Source organism: Ranitomeya variabilis, chromosome 3, assembly GCF_051348905.1.
Source record: "Ranitomeya variabilis isolate aRanVar5 chromosome 3, aRanVar5.hap1, whole genome shotgun sequence".
Taxonomy (NCBI): domain Eukaryota; kingdom Metazoa; phylum Chordata; class Amphibia; order Anura; family Dendrobatidae; genus Ranitomeya; species Ranitomeya variabilis.
The window spans coordinates 451,966,902-451,985,886 of record NC_135234.1 but is presented as its reverse complement, the minus strand read 5'-3'; the positions used below and the strand labels follow the sequence as shown (position 1 = coordinate 451,985,886).

General features: G+C 40.8%; 1 protein-coding gene across 3 annotated transcripts in view; it reads left to right on the top strand.

Annotated features, from left to right (window-relative positions):
- The window catches only part of GAS6 (growth arrest specific 6), a 167,935-nt gene that overhangs the window by 135,086 nt on the left and 13,864 nt on the right, over nt 1-18,985 (top strand). For all 3 annotated transcript variants that reach the window (XM_077296559.1, XM_077296561.1, XM_077296560.1), the window contains exons 9-11: nt 1,261-1,382; nt 1,483-1,601; nt 7,968-8,157. In XM_077296559.1, coding sequence (XP_077152674.1) covers nt 1,261-1,382; nt 1,483-1,601; nt 7,968-8,157 — 431 coding nt within the window. The remainder of the gene's footprint in view (nt 1-1,260; nt 1,383-1,482; nt 1,602-7,967; nt 8,158-18,985) is intronic.

The following is an 18,985-nucleotide window of genomic DNA, read 5'->3' as shown; positions in this document are numbered from 1 at the left end:
TGAGTTTATACTTCTCTGACACCTTTTATTTAATTATTTTTAGCTAACCTGCAGCTACACTTGTTTTTTATTATATTATATTATTATATTCTCAACTTCCTGCCAGCCTTGTGTGCGTTTGGACTACATTTCTTAACCAGAAATGTAGTCCTCACGGCTATCCTCTGTGGCTGCCCACTCCACCTGCAAAGCATCATCCTGATACTCCTTTACAGTCTCAAGATGGATAAATTCGCAGCAGTTCCACTTTCCTAACATTCCTCCCACTTCACCTATTAAGTGCTATTTTGACACTCTCTTACAATCAATAATGTGACACGTGCTGACACTGGCAACATATAGACTCCGTGTACTGCATGGCAGCAATTAGTATTATAATGTATTAATGTATTATAGTGTAATCCAGCACTCTGGAACACCAAGCACTATCCCCTCTGGCCAATGTCACTTGGTAAGATTACTTGCTCTGTGTGAAACATGTAAGGGGCTCTTGGTGCCCTTCATCCCTTCCACCGTCTTTGTACACATCCCCAGTCACTCTAAACATGCCTATGATCACAAGCCAAACATTTATTGTAATCAACTTTCAGAACTCATCACAGAAGTGCTGGCTGAGCCATTCAAAGCACGGAAAGGAACTAGTGGTCACATCATCACATGACAGCCAATGAACAGAGCAGTATTTTTTTATCAACTAAATTATTAAAGGGAATCTGTCAGCAAGTTTTTGCTACACCATCTAGCAGCAGTATGATGTAGAGGCGGAGAGCCTGATTCTAGTGATATGTCACTTGGTAAGCTGTGTGGTGTTGTTTCAATAAAATCAGTGTTTTATCAGCAGGACATTTTCACTAGAGGACTAGTTGCCTCGTGCTGTCTAGTCATCCTGCTTTGTTTAACCCAGCACTGATTTGCAGCTTTCTGTGTTCAGGAAGTTGCTAATCAGTGGTGTGGGCGAGGTTATAAATGGCTCCACATTCAGATCACTGCTAGATCTGCAGTAGAGAAAACAATGATTTTATCAAAACTGAAGTGTCGCATTGCTGGAATCGGGTTCTTTCTCCCTACATCATGCTGCTGTCAGATGGGGTAGCAAAAACCTGGTGTGACAGATTCTCGTTAAGGTTCTTCATGTGTGATCGGCTTTACACTTTTTTTATTAATCTATGTGTCTGGAAAACTCATGTTGTACCCTCTACTATGTACAGTAGCAGATAAAACTAACTTATTTAACATAGAACTTTATCTTTCACAACACAGATATAAATGAATGTGAAGAGAAGCGTTGTGAACAGTCTTGTGTGAATACTCCTGGAAGCTATTCATGTCACTGTGATGGGCGAGGAGGAGTTAAATTATCACATGACATGAGCACCTGCGAGGTACTTTTTATGATGTGCATTTTGTTAAGTATTAGACATATTCGTAATGCTCTAATTACATATTTCTGTTATATATTTTTTTTCACTTTGTTGCCTACAGGACATAATGCCTTGTGTACCTTTTGCAATGGAAAAGAGCATAAAGTCTTTGTACCTTGGCAGGATGTTCAGTGGGACACCAGTGATCAAGCTTCGGTTTAAAAGAAAGCAGCCCACAAGGTGAGGAGATTACTATATTACTATGGATTAGGGATGAGAACAGAAAATAGATCGCTGAATACTTTGGTTAGTTGCCTTTGTTTCTATATGAAAAATAACTTTTCATCAATTTGAAAAGTTTATTCCAATTTAAAAGGATTCCATGATCAAGAATGCATTTCGAACACACAAACTGAGTTCTTTATCAGAGCTCTCATAAAGAACGCAGTTTCTGTGTTTCAAACGCATTGCTGTATCTTGAACATGGAATCCTTTTAAATTGGAATAAACTTTGCAAATTGATGAAACTGGAAGCTTTTCTTCTTTTTCGTACTTTACTGCAAGTGGTCTCTTAAGTTCCATACTTCAGGACGCCTAAATCTTTGGTGAGCTCGTTGCCTCTTTTTTCGGTACACCTTTGTTTCTATAAATCTTAGTAATTATTACTTTTTACAAGTACTACCTTATGAATGCTATCCTTTTTCTATGGCTTCTGTACACATGGCCTTCAGCCTTGTCTGGATTTCCTTTATAAAAACATTTCTTGACATTTTCAGCTTTCTCCATTAGGGAGAAAGGAATACTTGGCACAACGCTACTCTGACTTAAAACTGACTTAAAGTTGGCTGTAGAGTTTTACATTTTGGCCTTGGTGATGGAAACAGTCCCCATGTCTTTCTCTTTAGTATTTCTTTACACTGAGAATGACTTTGGTGATTTTTATGGTTTCTCACTCCTCATTGACACACAGCTTGCATTGACGTTGAACAGGTTTCTTTTTAATTCCTAACTTGACCCCTTATAGCTCCGATTGTTCTGGTTGTATAAAGATGAGCAATAACATTTTAAAATAGCACTGTTTGTAAAGTGTAGCTCCATGTTTCTACATGTAGCTATTTATGTCAACAGATTTTGTGCAGCAAAATTGCTTAAAGGGGTGTGCTCGAACAAAAGTATATTTTAATCAACAGATCTTGGACTAAAAATAAACCCCACAATTGGATGTATTTTTTTTTTTTAAATGTTCCTGTGCTGAGATAATCTTATAAATGTTCCCCTGCTGTGTACTGTGTAATGTGATGGGTGAGAATACAGTAGGCGAGGGTAGAGCTGGTTGTGCAGCGGTTTGGTCTGTCAGTTGTAGGCTTGTCGGAAGAGGTAGGTCTTCAAGTTTCTTTTGAAGGTTTCCACGGTAGGCGAGATTCTGATGTGTTGGGGTAGAGAGTTCCAGAGTATGGGGGATGCGTGGGAGAAATCTTGTATGCGATTCTGGAAGAGGAGAGAAGAGGGGAGTAGAGAAGATCTTGTGAGGATCGGAGGTTGTGTGCAGGTAAGTACTGGGAGACGAGGTCACAGATGTATGGTGGACAGAGATTACGGATGGCTTTGTATGCCATGGTTAGGGTTTTGAACTGGAGTCTTTGAGTTATGGGGAGCCAGTGCAGGGTTTCACAGAGGGGAGAGGCTGGAGAATAGCGGGGGGACTGGTGGATTAGTCGGGCAGCAGAGTTTAGAATAGATTGGAGGAGTGCGAGAGTGTTAGAGGGGAGGCCACAGAGCAGGAGGTTGCAGTAGTCAAGCTGGAAGATGATGAGGGCATGGACTTGGGTTTTTGCTGTTTCTTGGTTGAGAAATGTACGGATCTGGGAAATATTTTTGAGTTGAAGTCAGCAGGAAGTGTAAAGGGCTTGGATATGTGGTTTGAAGGTGAGATCAGTGTCGAGGATTACACCGAGGCAGCGAGCTTGTGGGACTGGGGAGAGTGGGCAGCCATTTAATTTAATGGATAGGTCTGTTGGGGGAGTCAGGTGAGATGGGGGAAAGATGATGAATTCTGTTTTGTCCATATTAAGTTTTAGACATCTATCGGGGAAGAAGGATGAAATAGCAGACAGACATTGTGGGGTTAATTTAAAGTGGTGAAAATACTCCACTAATGTTCTGTCTTGACATTTTTCTTCACACTGTGTCTACAGAAATGAATGAATGAATGAATGAATGAATGAACGAACAAGTCGACCACAAAGTTCACTTTTATCGCTCTAACATGTTCCCACATAAGACCAATGGTGGTGCTTCATACAGATAAACAGGACTGCAAGACTCAGTGTACTGGTTTCCTTTTCTTCCCATCAAAATTTAAAAATTCGTCTTACAAAATATCAAACCTTTTCCAGGCCCTTCATGCCTATTGGGTCTACACTGTGTTCCAAATTATTATGCAAATTGGATTTAAGTGTCATAAAGATTTAATTGTTTTGTTTTTCAAATAAACTCGTGGATGGTATTGTGTCTCAGGGCTCAATGGATCACTGAAATCAATCTTAAACACATGTGATAATTGGTTTTCCAGGTGATTCTAATTAAAGGAAAACTACTTAAAAATGATGTTCCACATTATTAAGCAGGTCACAGTTTTCAAGTAACATGGGAAAGAAAAAGGATCTCTCTGCCGCTGAAAAGCATCAAATAGTGCAATGCCTTGGTGAAGGGATGAAAACATTATACATTTCCCGAAAACTTAAGCGTGATCATCGTACTGTTAAGAGATTTGTGGCTGTATCTGAGCACAGATGTGTTTGTGCTGATAAAGGCATAATGAGGAAGATTTCTGCCAGGCAAGTTCATCGGATTAAGAGAGCAGCTGCTAAAAAGCCATTACAAAGCAGCAAACAGATATTTGAAGCTGCTGGTGCCTCTGGAGTCCCTCGAACCTCAAGGTGTAGGCTCCTTCAAAGGCTTGCTGTGGTGCATAAACCTACTATTCGGCCACCCCTAAACAGTGTTCACAAGCAGAAATGGTTGCATTGGGCCCACACATACATGAAGACTAATTTCCAAACAGTCTTGTTTACTGATAAGTGTTGAGCAACCCTGGATGGTCCAAATGGATGGAGTAGTGGATGGTTGGTGGATGGCCACCATGTCCCAACAAGGCTGCAATGTCAGCAGGGAGGTGGAAGAGTCATGTTTTGGGCCGGAATCATGGAGAAGCAGCTGGTAGGGCCCTTTAAGGTTCCTGAAGGTATGAAAATGACCTCTGCAAAGTATATAGAGTTTCTGACTGACAACTTTCCTCCATGGCATAAAAAGCAGAAACGTGCCTTCAGGAGCAAAATCATCTTCATGTATGACAATGCACCATCTCCTGCTGCAAAGAATCCCTCTGAGTCATTGGCTGCTTTGGGCATAAAAGGAGATAAACTCATGGTGTGGCCACCATCTTCCCTGACCTCAACCCTATAGAGATCCTTTTAAGGATCATCAAGCCAAAGATCTATGAGGGTGGGAGGCAGTTCACATCAAATTAGCAGCTCTGGGAGGCTACTCTGACTTCATGCAAAGAAATACAAGCAGAAACTCTACAAAAACTAACAAGTTCAATGGATGCAAGAATTGTGAAGGTGATATCAAAGAAGGGTTCCTATGTTAACATGTAACTTGGCCCTTTTAGGATGTTTTGGAGTTAAATAGCTTTTTTGTTCAGTGAATGTGACCTCCTAATGCTGCAAATTCCACAAATGAGCATTTTCAGTTCTTTAAAACATATCAAATGTTTAGAAATTCTACTGTGCATAATAATTTGGAACAGTGCATTTTGAGTTTTTATTCATTTTGGAGATTATACTGTTATCATTGGGAGGTTTATTCAATAAAATTCGATGTATACTGTAACGGGTGATTACTTTTATTAGACTGACTGTCATTTACACCGACCATTTAGGAAAATCCGATAAAAATGTAATTTACATAATAATTTGGAACATAGTGTAGGTTTTATTTTTCACTTTTTCTGTTTCTCTGCACTTTTTTTAATGAAATTATCTGTCTTCACCATTTTAACCCCTTCAAAACCTTGGGATTTTGCGTTTTTTGTGTCTTCATTTTTTGCTTCCCTTCTCAGAGCCATAACTTTTTTTTATTTTATGCTAATATGGCCATGTGAGTGCTTGTTTTTTGTGGAACGAGTTGCACTTTTGTACAACACCATTGTTTTTACCATATAATGTACTGGAAAACGGGAAAGAAATTCCAAGTGCGGTAAAATTAAAAAAAAAAAAAGTGCAATTCCACAATTTTTTTTAATTTTTTTTTTAACCATGTTCACTAAATTCTAAAATTGCCCTGACATTCTGATTCTCCAGGTCATGACGAGTTTGCAGATACCAAACATGTTTAGGTTCTTTTTTATTTAAATAGGAAAAAAATTCCAAATTTTGGAAGAAAAAAAGGTGCCATTTTCCAAGACCCGTAGCGTCTCCATTTTTCATGACCTGAGTCTGGGTGAGGGCTTATTTTTTATGCATCGAGCTGACATTTTTATTGAGATCATTTTGGGGTAGATACAATGTTTTGATGCCTGTTATTCCATTTTATTGCAATGATGCGGCGAACAAAAAACCTCAATTCTGGCGTTTTGATTTTTTTTCTTGTTACTCCAGTTACCCATCAGATTAATTTAGTTTATATTTTGATAGGTTAGGCATTTCTGAATGCAGAGATAAACAAATACCGTATATACTCGAGTATAAGCCGACCCGAGTATAAGCCGACCCCCCTAATTTTGCCACAAAAAACTGGGAAAACTTATTGACTCGAGTATAAGCCTAGGGTGGAAAATGCAGCAGCTACCAGTGAATTTCAAAAATAAAAAGATGCTCCATACCATTCATTATTGTCCCATAGATGCTCCATATAAAGCTGTGCCATATATAATGCTCCATACCATTGATTATTGCCCCATATATTATCCATATATAGCTGTGCCATATAGAATGCTCTGCACCGTTCATTATGGCCCCATAGATGCCCATAGATGCTCCATATAAAGCTGTGCCACATATACAATGCTCTGCACCGTTCAGTATGGCCCTATAGATGCTCCATATAAAGCTGTGCCATATATGCTCTGCACCGTTCATTATGGCCCTATAGATGCTCCACATAAAGCTGTGCCATATATGCTCTGCACCGTTCATTATGGCCCCATAGATGCTCCTTATAAAGCTGTGCCATATATGCCCTGCAGCGTTCAGTTTGGCCCCATAGATGCTCCTTATATAGCTGTGCCCTATATGCTCTGCACCGTTCAGTTTGGCCCCATAGATGCTCCTTATATAGCTGTGCCCTATATGCTATGCACCGTTCAGTTTGGCCCCATAGATGCTCATTATAAAGCTGCCCCATATGGAATGCTCTGCAGCGTTCAGTTTGGCCCCATAGATGCTCCACATAAATCTGTGCCATATATAACGCTGGTGCTGCTGCTGCAATAAAAAAAAAACACATACTCACCTCTCTTGCTTGCAGCTCCTCAGCGTCCCGTCCCGGCGTCTCTCCGCCCTGACTGATCAGGCAGAGGGCGGCGCGCACACTATATGCGTCATCGCGCCCTCTGACCTGAACAGTCAGTGCGGAGAGACGCCAGGAAGACAGAGCGGCGCCCGGCGTGTGGAACGAGGACAGGTAAATATGCGATACTTACCTGCTCCCGGCGTCCCGCTCCTTCCCCCGGACAGCTGGTCTCCGGGTGCCGCAGCCTCTTCCTCTGTCAGCGGTCACCGGCACCGCTGATTAGAGAAATGAATAAGCGGCTCCACCCCTATGGGAGTGGAGTACATATTCATAAGTTTAATGAGCGGTCCCACGTGACCGCTGTACAGGGGAAGAGCTGCGGCACTCGGAGACAGTGTGACGGGCAGGGGGAGCGTCAGGATCGCCGGGACTAGGTAAGCATGCCTCAGCGCCCTCTCCCCCTCTCCCCCTCACCCGCCGACCCTGCCACAGACCGTGACTCGAGTATAAGCCGAGAGGGGCACTTTCAGCCCAAAAATTTGGGCTGAAAATCTCGGCTTATACTCGAGTATATACGGTATGTGAATTTTTCATTTCTTTTTAATTGTTTTATTTTGATTGGGGAAAAAGAGGGGTGATCTGAACTTTTTAAATTTTTTTGTTAATATTTTTAAAAGCTTTTCTTTTTTTTTTACTTGCTTCAATAGTCCCCTTAAGAGACTTGAAGTTGCGATCATCCTATCTCTTGTGCTACACAGATCAGGGCTTCAGCCTGGCCAGAGATTAACAGTTGCATTTAGGATGTTAGCAGCCGTGGGTAGATCACTATTCCACCTGCGGCTGTTAGAGGCACATGACAGCTGATCAAATCAGCTGTCATGTGTCAGGAAAGATGCAGGCTCATTGCCGGAGCCCACATCAAAGGGGGGTAGATGACCTTGGACATACTGTACCTATACGTCATAGCTCGTGAAGGGGTTTAGTGTTTTAGCTGTCACATCAGTTTAATGACGTATATTTTGTTATACTGTCTTTCAGAGACTTGAAAAGTAAATTTTTGATTTGTTTGTTTTATATCTTGGAAAATATTAGACTTGTGGCAGAGTTCGACTTTCGTACATTTGATCCTGAAGGTGCCCTTTTCTTTGCTGGTGGCCATCAGGGCAGCTCATGGATAGTTCTTGCTCTTCGAAATGGAAAGCTTGAGCTTCAACTGAAATATAATGGAATAGGACGAGTGACAAGCAGTGGACCAATAATAAACCATGGTGTTTGGCAAACAGTAAGTATTTCACAGATATGAACAGTGTATAGAATGGGTATGTATGATGAAATCTCATAGCCTGTTTGTGGTAATATGACACGTAGGTTATTACTTATCAAAAAAAAGTTGTTTATGAATAATAGGAAATATAAATAGGTGCTACATTGAGTTAGCTTGTTAGATTAGAGATGAACAGTACAGACGTTAGGTAGAGTGCTCACCCCTATAGGGTCTTGCTAGTTAGGCACAAAGCTACTGCACTGTATATAGGTAAGTACAGTAGGTATGGAAAGTATTTAGACCCCTTTACATTTTTCCCTTTTTTTAATTGCAGCCATTTGATAAATTCAAAAAAGTTCATTTTTTTTCTCATTAATGTACACTCTGCACCCCATCTTGACAGAAAAAACAGAAATGTAATTTTTGAAAATTTATTAAAAAAGAAAAACTGAAATATCACATGGTCATAAGTATTCAGACCCTTTACTCAGTATTGAGTAGAAGCACCATTTTGAGCTAGTACAGCCATGAGTCTTCCTGGGAATGATGCAACAAGTTTTTCACACCTGGATTTGGGGATCCTCTGCCATTCTTCCTTGCAGATTCTCTCCAGTTCCGTCAGGTTGGATGATGAACGTTGGTGGACAGCCATTTTCAGGTCTCTACAGAGATGTTCAATTGGGTTTAGGTCAGGGCTCTGGCTGGGCCAGTCAAGAATGGTCACAGAGTTGTTCTGAAGCCACTCCTTTGTTATTTTAGCTGTGTGCTTAGGGTCATTGTCTTATTGGAAGGTGAACCTTTGTCCAAATCTGAGGTCCAGAGCACTCTGGAAGAGGTTTTTATCCAGGATATCTCTGTACTTGGCCGCATTCATGTTTCCTTCAATAACCACCAGTTGTCTGGTCCCTGTAGCTGAAAAACACCCCATAACATGATGCTGCCACCACGTTTCACTGTTGGGATTGTATTGGGCAGGTGATGAGCAGTGCCTTGTTTTCTCCACACATACCGCTTAGAATTATCACCAAAAAGGTCTATCTTCGTCTCATCAGACTAGAGAATCTTATTTCTCATAGTCTGGAAGTCCTTCATGTGTTTTTTTTTTTTTTAGCAAATTCTATGCATGCTTTCATAGGTCTTGCACTGAGGAGAGGCTTCCATCGGGCCACTCTGCCATAAATGCCCGACTGGTGGAGGGCTGCAGTGATAGTTGACTTTGTGGAACTTTCTCCTTTCTCCTACTGCATCTCTGGAGCTCAGCCACAGTGATCTTGGGGTTCTTCTTTACCTCTCTCACCAAGGCTCTTCTCCCACGATTGCTCAGTTTGGCTGGACGGCCAGGTCTAGGAAGACTTCTGGTGGTCCCAAACTTCTTCCATTTAAGGATTATGGAGGTCACTGTGCTCTTAGGAACCTTGAGTACTGCAGAAATTCTTTTGTAACCTTGGCCAGATCTGTGCCTTGCCACAATTCTGTCTCTGAGCTCCTTGACCAGTTCCTTGACCTCATGATTTTCATTTGGTCTGACATGCACTGTGAGCTGTGAGGTCTTACATAGACAGGTGTGTGTCTTTCCAAATCAAGTCCTATCAGTTAAATTAAACACAGCTGGACTCCAATGAAGGACTAGAACTATCTCAAGGAGGATCTTAAGGGAATGGACAGCATCTGACTTAAATATGAGCATCTGAGCAAAGGGTCTGAATACTTATGACCATGTGATAGTTCAGTTTTTCTTTTTTAATAAATATGCAAACATTTCTACATTTGTTTTTTTTCAGTCAAGATGGGGTGCAGAGTGTACATTAATGTAAAAAAATAAACTTTCTTGAATTTACCAAATGGCTGCAATGAAGCAAAGAGCGAAAAATGTAAAGGGGTCTGAATACTTTCCATACCCACTGTATGTTTGGCTATTTGCCACCAGTATACAGGACCCTTATTTTGCAATTGCCAGCTTTGCTTAGGGGGTCAATCAAATAGTGTGAGGTTAGTATTTAAAGGAAACCCATGAAGATGTTGAATGTGGCTCAGCATAACGAAGTGTTCTTGGTTCAAATCAAGCCCGCATCAAAGTCAGGGACACATTTGATGTAAATGTGCATCATTTGTTATGAAGGGTTAAAGTAGTTGTCCATTTTTTGGTGAATTATTTTTTTTTTTTGTACTTAAATTGCTCACTCACATTGGCATAGAACTCTATACTATGGGGCAATGCAAATCAGCAATTTTTTTTTCTGTTGTCGATTTGGCATAAGAAAACAATTGCAGTATGCTGCTGGTGCATCCGATAATCTGACCACGCACACCTATACAATTCTATGGGTGCATGTGTAACATTGGAAAGTGCAGTCTGATGTATGCGCATGGAGAAGATGGAGAAATTAGGTTCTCCATTTTCTCTGCACCTGTGCTGAGATTCTCTCATGTGAGAAAATTGGATCACAGTAAGATGACACTCGGACTAAACTCTGACAGAGATTGAGCCGAGTGTCATTAGCATAAATCGGCCTGATTCTCTCACATGAAAGGATCGACTGCTGTGTGTCCCCAGCCAAACATGCAATTGGGGCTAAAAATCATTTTTGCAATTGGCTCTCAAGAATAATTTTGCACAGTTTAATTAATGGGGTTGGCCACTTTATCTTCACAGATCTGTTGGAGCATGCTTGATATTATATAGTAATGGCCTAACCTAGTCCAATTCAAAAACGGCTAACAAGCGTTTTTTCAATTGGAGGAGGCTGATGGGCTAATCTCATCATATTCTCCTTCAACAGGAGCCATTTTATAAACAGGATAGCTGTGCAGTCTGAGGAAAGTTGCAGTAAAAAGGGTGATACTATATAATAGTAAGTGCCACAAGATCATGTCCCCAACACATTTGGTAAAGTGGCCAACCCCTTTAAGATGTCAGATACTTCATAGGAGGCACACCATTTTTAACATCTCAAAACATAAATTTCTATTTGCTTGAAAAATGGACCCATGAGCACATAAATGCATCGTTTTTGTGATTTTAAAAACAAACTTTTTATTGATTTCACCCAACTGGACCCTGGTGTGCTGCGTCTCCTTTAAATTATTCAAAATCTTAATCCGTTTCCTTTTCGATCCCAATGCCACACTATTAAATGGATTAATGCACTATAATGTCCAACTCTTTCCTGAAGACATTTTTTTTAAAAACCTGTTTTGCCGAATGCTCACCTTATGATGCCCCCCTAAGGGCAAAGTAAGAAGTTATTAATAATTCATTATTTTTTGTCATTCTCTTGCCTAGCTCTGTGCTGTGTTTTAGTTTTGATACTGTTAGAGCAGTGGATGAGATTACCATCAACTATAGTTCCAATGAGATATATCATCTCTTGTAGACAATGCCTCTATTGCACAATGCGAGGTAGTGCAGTAATGACTTCTTGTCTTAACACCTAAAATAAATCTGCAGTTAGACATTAACCTATTATTTTATTGCTCACTGCACAACCTGCTACCCAGCATGAGAAACCGAATCATTTCAGAGACTAAGGCTATGTCCCCATGATCAGAAATAACAACGTTTTGGATACAGCGTATTTTCGCTGCGTCCAAAACGCTTCCTTCTAATTACTGCACTTGTTTGTCAGTACATGCAGACTCACCTGCTGAAGACTACTGAAATTGGCATGCTGCTGCTCGTAAACCCACACCGTGGGTGAATTTACGAAGCAGTAAACAGAAGCATAGTGGGCATGGGATTGCTATAAATTCAATCCACTGTGCTTCTAATGTGGAAAGGAGCGTTCAATGTACAGAACATCACACATGCAGGTGATGTGATTGCATGTGAGACTGATTTACAGTTATCTCGGCTACAGTCAATACATAAGTAACAGAGAATTTTTACTGCGTGTAAACCATCTGCACATAATTTTCAAGCGTCAGATAACTCCCTTAAATATCTAATATAAAACTGATTTTACATTGTTTCGACGACTTTGATTCCCCTCCAGTCCTGGTTTTGTTAAAACAGCACTTCCATCAAAATTGTTATCCTATTAATATATTGGAGTCATCATATTATATAGCACTGTGCACTTACAATTGCTCATTTTGTCCTTCTATCCAGATAATTATTCTCTTTTCCATTAAGTCTATGACATCACATGATTAAATACTGACTAGCTGAATCCTTCTAAGCTCTATGTAGAAACAGGAAGTCTCCCTTTTCCCCTGCATGAGTCATCACTGCAAAAGTCCCTGGCAGGGGGAGAAGCAGATTAGGTGAGTCAAGAGTTGTACCAAAAAAGAGACTTCCTATTTCTACATAGAGCAGAGAAAAGAATTAACTGTGTAAAAGGGCAAAATGAGCAATTACAAGTGCACAGTGCTATATAATATGACTAGCTGTTTCCAGCCAGCTAACGCTCGGCATGCTCATTGCTATCTAATTTAGTCTATGTTCACATTAGCGTTCGGCGCCGCAGCGTCGGGCGCCGCAGCGTCGCCGCATGCGTCATGCGCCCCTATATTTAACATGGGGGCACATGGACATGCGTTGTGCTGCGTTTTGCGACGCATGTGTTTTTTTGGCCGCAAGCGTTGGGCGCAGAGAACGCAGCTAGTTGCATTTTTTTTGCGTCCAACTTTCGGCGAAAAAGGACGCATGCGTCGCAAAACGCAGCGTTTTAGCATGCGTTTTGTTGCGTTTTTGTTTGCGTTGTGAACGTAGCCTAACGCTGCTGGTGATTAAACTAAAGTAAATAATGACAACATTCAATAGCGCTTACGCAAGTGGTAAATTAACTTAAAATGAAGTTAATAACAATAATAATCATTAAAAATCTGAATAATACTAATAACCAAACCTACGATTTAGTCGATATTGTTGTTGTCGATAAGCTACTGCATCGTTGTCTGGATTTTCCTGCGGCCTGTGAGATGGACCTGGCGACATTTCTTGGCTCATTTTGTTTGGGAGAATGCAGGTGAAATTAAATGTACGTTTACCTTGGCTGAAGTGGTTGAATTACATAGAAAGGAAGTGCTGCATGTGGTAATGTGTGGGGACAAAGCCTCGTGTGGTAATGTGAAGGGACGGAGCCTCGTGTGTTAATGTGTGAGGACGGAGCCTCATATGGTAATGTGTGGGGACAGAGCATCGTGTGGTTGTGTGGGGACGGAGCCTCGTGTGGTAATGTGTGGGGACGCAGCCTCGTGTGGTAATATGTGAGGACGGAGCCTCGTGTGGTAATGTGTGAGGATGGAGCCTCGTGTGGTAATGTGTGGGAACGCAGCCTCGTGTGGTAATGTGTGAGGACGGAGCCTCGTGTGGTAATGTGTGGGGACTAGTGTTGAGCATTCCGATACCGCAAGTATCGGGTATCGGCCGATACTTGCGGGTATCGGAATTCCGATACCGAGATCCGATACTTTTGTGGTATCGGGAATCGGTATCGGGATTAATATCAATGTGTAAAATAAAGAATTAAAATAAAAAATAGGGATATACTCACCTCTCCGGCGGCTCCTGGACTTTACCGCCGTAACCGGGAGCCGTTGTACCTAAGAATGCGCGCTTGAAGGGCCTTAGATGAGGTCACTGCGCTCTGATTGGTCCGTAGCGGTCGCGTGACTGCTCCGCGACCAATCACAAAGCAGTGACGTCACCTAAGGTATTTCAAGCGCTTGAAAGACCTTAGGTGACGTCACTGCTTTGTGATTGGTCGCGGAGCAGTCACGCGACCGCTACGGACCAATCAGAGCGCAGTGACCTCATCTAAGGCCCTTCAAGCGCGCATTCTTAGGTACAACGGCTCCCGGTTACGGCGGTAAAGTCCAGGCTGCGTCGGAGGGTGAGTATATCCCTATTTTTTATTTTAATTCTTTCTTTTACACATTGATATGGATCCCAGGGCCTGAAGGAGAGTTTCTTCTCCTTCAGACCCTGGGAACCATACAGGATACCGTCCGATACTTGGTGTCCCATTCCATTGACTTGTATGGGTATCTGGTATCGGTATCGGATTAGATCCGATACTTTGCCGGTATTGGCCGATACTTTCCGATACCGATACTTTCAAGTATCAGACGGTATCGCTCAACACTAGTGGGGACGGAGCCTCGTGTGGTAATGTGGGGGGCGGGATTATGTGTGGTAATGTGGGGAGGCGGGATTATGTGTGGTAATGTGGTGGGGGGTGAGATTATCTGTGGTAATGTGATGGGGCGGGATTATGTGTGGTGATGGGGTGGGGGGCGGGATTATGTGTGGTGATGGGGTGGGGGGGCGGGATTATGTGTGGGGGTGGGGGGGCGGGATTATGTGTGGTGATGGGGTGGGGGCAGAGCTACTGTGCAGGGGGCGGGATTAGCGAGTAATCACGATGTGTGTATGTATATATATATATATATATATATATATATATATATATATATATATATATAGAGATGATTGCAATATATTATAAAAATAGAAAGTTTGACGGGAAGGGAGCTTCTTTAGAATAGAATTATGTCATGTCTGTGTCTTATATAAGCAAAAACATTAGCATTTGCATGCTCAGTATCTCCTGCTGGAGGTGTGAAAACAGTTAATGTTGCTGTATGAGATTTTCATCCAGAAATCACTGTCGTCTATGGGCTGCTTTTGATATTGCACTTCCATTCCTTCAGTCCACTTGACTGTTATATGTAGGGGCTATGTATGTCTTTTGCTTTCTGCTTTTTTTCTTCTTGGTGAATGATCATCTATAAATGTAGTCTTTGACATTTATGTTTGTAATACTTTTAGTTTGAATATAGAAAACAGTAGGATAAAATTTGAAGTGCTAAAATTTCCAAAGCATGGGATCATGTCTAGTCGTCTGTTTGCCTACTGCATTACATATATCTAGTCTGAGTTACAAAATCAACCACTAAGTTAACGTTTCCCGCCAGCCAAGATCATATAAAGTTTAATGAAGATTTCCATGCCATCATGAAGTAGCAGAGCATCATCTAGTTTGAACAGAATTGGGGAAACAAATGAGTTTTGGTGACTATATAAATATAGTTGTGTAAAAAAAGGGTTTCCCCTTCCTGATTTCCTATTCTTTTGCATGTTTGTCACACTTAAAAGTTTCAGATCACCAAACACATTTAAATATTAGATACAGATAACACAAGTAAACACAAAATGCAGTTTTTAAATGAAAGCCTTGATTATTAAAGGAAAACGTCCAAAACCTAATAACTGGTGGGGCCACCCTTAGCAACAACAACTGCAATGAAGCGTTTGCGATAACTGACAATGAGTCTTTTACAGTGCTCTGGAGGAATTTTGTCCCACTCCTCTTTGCAGAATTGTTGTAATTCAGCCACATTGGAGGGTTTCCGAGCATGAACCGCCTTTTTAAGGTCATGTCACAGCATCTCAATCGGATTAAGGTTAGTACTTTGACTAGGCCAGTCCAATGTCTTAATTTTGTTTTTCTTAAGCCTTTCAGTGGTGGACTTACTGGTGTGTTTTGGATCATTGTCCTGCTGCAAACCCAAGTGTGCTTCAACTTCAGGTCATGAACTGATGGCCAGACATGATCCTTCAGGATTTTTTGGTACACAGCAGAATTCGTGGTTCCATTTACCACAGCGAGTCTTCCAGGTCTTGAAGCAGCAAAACAGCCCCAGACCTTCTCACATCACTATATTTTACTGTTGGTATGATGTTCCTTTTCTGAAAAGATGTTACTTCTATGAAACTTCCAAAAAGTTGAACTTTTGTGTCTCGTCAATCCACAGAGTATTCTCCCAAAAGTCTTTGGGATTATCAATATGTTTCCTGGAAAAACTGAGACGAACCTTTATGTTCTTATTGCTCAGCAGTGGTTTTCGTCATGGAACTCTGCCATGCAGGCCATTTTTGCCCAGTCTCTTTATTATGGTGGAGTCATGAACACTGACCTTAACTGAGGCAAGTGAGGCCTGCAGTTTTTTGCATGTTGTTCTGGGGTCTTTTGTGACCTCTTGGATGAGTTGTTGCAGCGCCTTTTTGGTAATTTTGGTCATCCAGCCTCTCCTGGAAAAGTTCACCACTGTTCCATGTTTTTGCCATTTGTGGATAATGGCTCTCACTGTAGTTCCCTGGAGTCCCAAAGCCCTAATGGATTGATAACCTTTTCCAGACTGATAGATCTCAATTACTTTGTCTCTCCTTTGTTCCAGAATTTCTTTTGATTGCAGCATGATTTCTAGCTTTTAAGGAACTTGATGTCTACTTCACTTTGTCAGACAGTTCCTATTTAAGTGATTTCTTGATTGAGAACAGGTGTGGCATTTTAACTCCGCTTCTCAAAGATATGATAAACCACAGTTAATTTATTTTCTAACGGTGGGGGTCAATTACTACATATAGGGATTTCTTTTCCCCTTAATAAAAAAGACCTTCATTTAAAAGTTGTGTTATCTTTGTCTAATATATAAATTGCAGTAAAACTTCTATTGTATTCATTTGGAACTTTAGTGTATTTGTTTTGAGTCCAGTGTGCAATCCTACTCAGTGGTGGTCAGTCTTTCCTGTATGATTGAGTATTCAGAGCTACATGTCAATCACAGAGTAGGACCACCCAAGTTGTACTGATTTTTTTTTTTTTTTTTACAACAAACCTAAAGCTGTGTAAAAAAAAATTTGACAGATGTGGAAAAAATGCTTCAAAGTAATATACTTTAAAAAAATAGAATTGTTAATAGTTTATTTTTATCAATTAGCAAAATGCAAAGTGATTGAACAAAAGAGAAATCGAAATGAAATGACTATTTGGTGTGACCACTCTCTGCCTTCAAAACCACATAAACTCTTCTTGGTACACTTGCACAAAGTCAACTTTTTTGTAGAATCATTCAGGTGTAGGAGTAGCCAATTCCACCAACCAGGTGCCAATGATCATCATTTTCATATGTAGATAGAAACCGCCATTAACTGAATCATAAACAGCTGGGTGAGGAACAGACAAGCTCTGCTACAATAGTGAAATTGTAAAAAAAAAACATTCATGTCAAAGGTCATACACCATGGCTAGTCTTCTCCCAGGCATAGATTTAAAGGCAGAAAGGGGTTTCATGATGTGCTGTTTAAGCTTTTTTGAAGAAGCAACGCTTCAGACTGGAGACACAGTGATTGGCCGTGGAAACTTACTGCAGCATATGAAAGTCACATCATGCTTATTTCTTTTCAAAACCGGAAGTAAATGTCCGGCATGTCCCAGTAGGACCCAGCGTCACTCGTATGCTGTTCTGGGAAGTCTGGCCAGAAGTGGTCTTCATTGAAGAATTGCAGCCAAACACCCATACCTTACCCATGGAAATAAAGCAGTGGAACCTGGGATGTAGAAAATGGCAGCACGTGCTCAGTTCTGAGGAGTCAAAATTAGAAATTTTTGACTGTAATGGAGGGCAGTTTATTCTCTGAAAGGCTGGTGTGCGGTACAATAATGAGTGTCTGTATGCAACAGTGAAGCGTGTTGAAGGTTCTTTGCTAGTTTGGGGTGCATTTCAGCAAATAGAGTTGGGGAATTGGTCAAGATTAATAGTGTCCTCAATACTGATAAATACTGAGATGCTTATCCATTATGCAACACCATCAGGGAGGCATCTTATTTGCACAAAATTTATTCTGCAGCAGGAAAATTACCCCAAACATGCAGCCAATATCAATGAAAACTATTGTCAACATAAAGAAGAATGAGTCCTGGAAGTGGTATGGCCCCCACAGAACCCTGATCTCAGCATCATCGAATTTGTCTGAGGTAACATGAAGACAGTGAAGGATTTGTGCAGGCCTACATCCATGTGGTTAGTTCTCCAAAATGTTTGTAACAACCTTCCCACCTGAGTTTCTTTGAATACTGTGAGCAAGTGTACATACAAGAATTGATGTTGTTTTGAAGGCAAAGAATAGTCACATTGAATACGGATTTTGTTTCAGATTTCTCTTTTGTAAAATCACTTTGCATTGTGATAATTGTTAAAAAATAAACTATTAAAGGAGTGTTCTGGGATTTTTACATTGCTGGCCTATCGTTGTGATAGGAGAAACAAAAACTGACCTTGACCCGTTCACCCCCAAGCCTGTTTTCATCTTCATGACCAGGCCAAATTTTACAGTTCTGACCAATGTCATTTTATGTGGTAATAACTCTGGAACGCTCCAATGGTTCCCACTGATTATGACATATTGTACTTCTTCATGATGGTGGTAAAATGTGTTCTATTTGATTCGTAAAAATTTTGGAAATTTGGCAAAACTTTTGACAATTTTTCAATTTTCAAAATTGAATTCTTATGTCCTTAAACCAGAGCGTTATATCACACAAAATAGTTAATAAATAACATTTCCCACACGTCTGCTTTACATCTGCATTATATTTGAAACACAATTTTGTTAGGAAGTTAGAAGGGTTAAAAGTTGATCAGCGATTTCTCATTTTTCCAACAAAATTTACAAAACAATTTTTTTAGGGACCACATCACAGTTGAAGTGACTTTGGGGGCCTGTATGACAGAAAATATCCCAAAGCATCACCATTCTAAAAACTGCACCCCTCAAAGTGCTCAAAACCACATTCAAGAAGTTTATTAACTATTCAGGTGCACCACAGGAATTAATGGAATATGGAAGGAAAAAAACATTTTACATTTTTCACAAAAATACTACTTTTTTTATTTTGCAATTTCACAAGGTAACAAGAGAAAATGCACCATCAGCTGACACCACTGACTGGAGATAAAGTTTATACCTCCAATCACAGCTGCACGCTCACGCTGTCTTTTGACAGCATGGGAACCGCGTCTGTCTGACCGGCCACGATGATTTTACCTCTGATCAGAAGGG